General features: G+C 42.5%; 1 protein-coding gene across 1 annotated transcript in view; it reads right to left on the bottom strand.

The window, feature by feature from the left end:
• LOC104993587 (T-cell surface glycoprotein CD1b-3-like) overlaps positions 1-4,368 on the bottom strand; it is a 69,876-nt gene that overhangs the window by 64,057 nt on the left and 1,451 nt on the right. The window contains 1 exon segment of the mRNA XM_010846908.1: positions 3,456-3,530. Within this exon segment, the coding sequence (XP_010845210.1) occupies positions 3,456-3,530 (75 nt within the window).

The following is a 4,368-nucleotide window of genomic DNA, read 5'->3' as shown; positions in this document are numbered from 1 at the left end:
ATAGAAGCAAAGTCCAATGCTGTAAAGAGCAATATTGCATAGGAACCTGGAATGTCAGGTCCATGAATCAAGGCAAATTGGAAGTGGTCAAACAAGAGATGGCAAGAGTGAATGTCGACATTCTAGGAATCAGCAAACTGAAATGGACTGGAATGGATGAATTTAACTCAGATGACCATTATATCTACTACTGCAGGTAAGAGTCCCTCAGAAGAAATGGAGTACCCATCATGATCAACAAAAGAGTCCGAAATGCAGTACTTGGATGCAATCTCAAAAACGACAGAATGATCTCTGTTCATTTCCAAGACAAACCATTCAATTTTAAAGAATAGAGGGGGGAAAAAGATGAAAATGAAGAGGAGTCTTTCAAGTAAGAGTAAAAATTAGCTGATAGTCCCCTTAAGTTCATGTATGTCAGAGAAGATGTTTTTGTCACACTAATGAGAGAAAAATCCAACTGGTGAGACTGAAACAAAATGGGATTTATTGAATGACACAAATGAAAAGCCCAGGGTAATTCAGGCTTTAGCTACAGGTTAATCTGGACTCAGCAGATGGTGATTTCAGCCATGAAACTAAAAGACGCTTACTCCTTGGAAGGAAAGTTATGACCAACCTAGATAGCATATTCAAAAGCAGAGATGTTATTTTGTCAACAAAGGTCCATCTAATCAAGGCTATGGTTTTTCCAGTGGTCATGTATGGATGTGAGAGTTGGACTATAAAGAAAGCTGAGCACTGAAGAACTGATGCTTTTGAACTGTGGTGTTGGAGAAGACTCTTGAGAGTCCCTTGGACTGCAAGGAGATCCAACCAGTCCATCCTAAAGGAGATCAATCCTGGGTGTTCATTGGAAGGACTGATGCTGAAGCTGAAACTCCAATACTTTGGCCACCTGATGCAAAGAACTGACTCATTGGAAAAGACCCTGATGCTGGGAAAGATTGAGGGCAGGAAGAGAAGGGGATGACAGAGGATGAGATGGTTGGATGACATCACCGACTCGATGGACATGGGTTTGGGTAGACTCCAGCAGTTGGTGATGGATAGGGAGGCCTGGTGTGCTGTGTTTCATGTGGTTGCAAAGAGTCGGACATGACTGAGCAACTGAACTGAACTAAATCTGGACTCTTCTGTGGTCAGTTGTCTCTGTCTTCTTTTTCTTAATGTTTTGTTGTAGATGTTGTTTTCTATTCTGCTGCTGCTAAGTCACTCTAGTCGTGTCCGATTCTATGCGACCCCATAGACAGAAGCCCACCAGGCTCCCCTGTCCCTGGGATTCTCCAGGCAAGAACGCTGGAGTGGGTTGCCATTTCCTTCTCCAATGCATGAAAGTGAAAAGTGAAAGTGAAGTCACTCAGTCGTGTCCGACTCTTTGAAACCCCACGGATTGCAGCCCACCAAGCTCCTCCGCCCATGGGATTTTCCAGGCAAGAGTACTGGAGTGGGGTGCCATTGCCTTCTCCAGTTTTCTATTAGAGAAATATAACTGACAAATGAAAATTGTACATATTTGAAGTGTACAACTAGATATTTTATATACATATAAACTGTGAAATTATCAATACCATCAAGCTAAATAATATATTCACCACCTCAAAACATTACCTGTGTGTGTGTGTGTGTGTGTGTGTGGTGAGAACACTTTAGACCTACCCTTCTAGCAAATTTCAGTGGTACAATGACCTGCTTTATTGTATGCATTATTTCTTCCTCAGGCTTGTTTATCTTGTGCTGGACAAATAGTTGTAGTTGTTGCAAACTTTATACCCCACACCATAACATCCAGGACCAGAGAGAACGTATCTTTACTCCACTATGAAACTCAAGAATTGGGCCTCATAGAGTAAATGCTTCACCCTGAACCATCACTCTAATCATGGATATATATGATGATTGACTTAAACTATAAGTTACCTGTCCATCTTTTAACGCATTGTCAAGGATGCTTTCTCAGAATGGCCTTAGGCTGATCAGAGTCCAGAACTACAGATGAGGGTGGAGTCAACAAACCAAACACCACACAGCTTTTATGCAAGTGTGATGAGGTAGATTCAAACCTAGAGAAGTAACTAACCACTGTAATGCAGGTAGGAAGATTGCAACAGCTCCTTTGTTTGCCCTCCCCCATCCCATATTCTTCACCTTTGCTCCCTCTCCCATCACAACTTCTTTTTTCAAAAACAACCACCTGCACTTGGTCCATCCAGATGTTCTGCATTCCCTGGGCCTCCTCTCTCAGCCCCCTAACCATTTTAAAGCAATCAATTTAGGATTAAGCTGCTTTTCCCTGCTGCTGCTGCTAAGTTACTTCAGTCGTGTCCGACTCTGTGCGACCCCATAGATGGCAGCCCACCAGGCTCCCCAGTCCCTGGGATTCTCCAGGCAAGAACACTAGAGTGGGTTGCCATTTCCTTCTCCAATGCATGAAAGTGAAAAGTGAAAGGGAAGTCGCTCAGTCGTGTCTGACTCTTCGCGACCCCATGGCCTGCAGCCCACCAGGCTCCTCAGTCCATGGTATTTTCCAGGCAAGAGTACTGAAGTGGGGTGCCATTGCCTTCTTAGTTCAACCCAAATAAGTTGCCGTACTAAGAAACTAAGAAGCAACAAACTATGAAAACAGTAAACCGTGAAATCAAATTAGCAAGGCAAAACTTTCCAGCTCAGAAGACAATGATGATCTTTCTCTTCCCATGTCTCATTGTTCACTGAACCCAGGGCAGACAAAGTAAGAGTGCTGAAAATGGAAGAAAATGTAGGAAGCCATAGGAACTGCTGCTGCTAAGTCACTTCAGTCGTGGCCAACTCTGTGCGACCCCACAGAAGGCAGCCCACCAGGCTCCCCCATCTCTGGGATTCTCCAGGCAGGAACACTGAAGAGGGTTGCCATTTCCTTCTCCAATGCATGAAAGTGAAAAGTGAAAGTGAAGCCGCTCAGTCATGTCGGACTCCTAGCAACCCCATGGACTGCAGCCTACGAAGCTCCTCCCCTGGGATTTTCCAGGCAAGAGTACTGGAGTGGGTTGCCATTGCCTTCTCCATAGGAACGGCAGACATGTTTTATTCTCCAGTGGCTGCCGCAGCAGCAATGCAAACATAGCTGACACAGCAGAGGCAGCCACAAGGGCTTTTCAGGTGGTGCTTATATAGGTATACAGACCAAAGGTGGCACGTGGCCAAGTGAGTACGTCATGATGCATGTACACATTGTTATAAATGACCTCAGCTGTTACATGACCATGCAAAGTCGTTATTTACAGAATGTAGAGTGAGACCAAGAGGATGTGGGATGAGAGAGCCTGACCACCACCATCTTGGCTAATTACTATTTCCCTACACCCCACTACTTTGTACTCACTATGTCCCTGCTATATGGTAAGTGCCTAATAAGTATTTGATTAATTAATGGATCCTAAAATAATTGAAATCTAGACATGGATAGCTTAACTCACCCTGTCTTTTGGGGCATTAGTCATGAAGAATCGATTTTCACCATTCTCCAATTCTGCATATGTTAGTTGGCCTACCTGCAAAAATTTACCTGTAACCATCAAAACAATACTCACAATGCTTTCACAGCATTCATGGACATGTTCAGAGTGGCTCAAAATGCCACCCACCTAACTAGTTCCCAGATGAGGTTGCACAAGGTGATGTTCTGTCTTTTTTTTTCAGTTCTCAAACTTCAAATGTGTCCTTTTTACTGTCTGTCTAGTGCCACATTTGTTGTGTTCTTTGTTGGTGATTTTTATGCTTAAAGTAGCCCTACATCAAAATGCCACAGTGTTGTCAAGTGTTGCTAAGCACAAGAAGGCTGACAAGAAGCCTGATATATGCCTTATGGAGAAGATACACATGTAGATGAGATTTGTTCAGGTATGAATTGTAGGGTTGTAAGCCATGAGTTCAGTGTTAATGAATCAACAGGAAAAGAAGAGGAAATTCATTTATCTGTGTGTGGAGACACTCCATAAAGTGCTAAAATACTATCTATAATGCTATGATAAAAATATGGGAAAGGAGCTAGACTTGTGAATTCATGATGTTATGGATGGTTTTTGTTTGTCTGTTGTTTTAAAAATATAGTGGAGGGCAAGCTGTGTGCCTGAAAGCCAAAGAAATTTATGTCTGCATTACCCAGGATTATGACAAGGTTAAACACTTCTTAGCTGGTATTTTATTATAAAGAAATACTGCATACGATAAATTATTTGGAAATATATATATATCTTTTTATCTCTAAGTCAGCATTCCCTGTGACTTTAACAGAACATCGATGAAAAACAAGAACATGTTCTACATAGTCTCATTGCCTTGATCTCACTTCAGTCCTGAGGATCAAGACTCTTATTTTCTTGATCAGCT

This window comes from Bison bison, unplaced genomic scaffold, assembly GCF_000754665.1.
Source record: "Bison bison bison isolate TAMUID 2011002044 unplaced genomic scaffold, Bison_UMD1.0 scf7180017864240, whole genome shotgun sequence".
In the NCBI taxonomy this organism is placed as follows: domain Eukaryota; kingdom Metazoa; phylum Chordata; class Mammalia; order Artiodactyla; family Bovidae; genus Bison; species Bison bison.
Note: the sequence above shows the minus strand (reverse complement) of the source record. Positions and strands in the feature narration are given on the sequence as shown.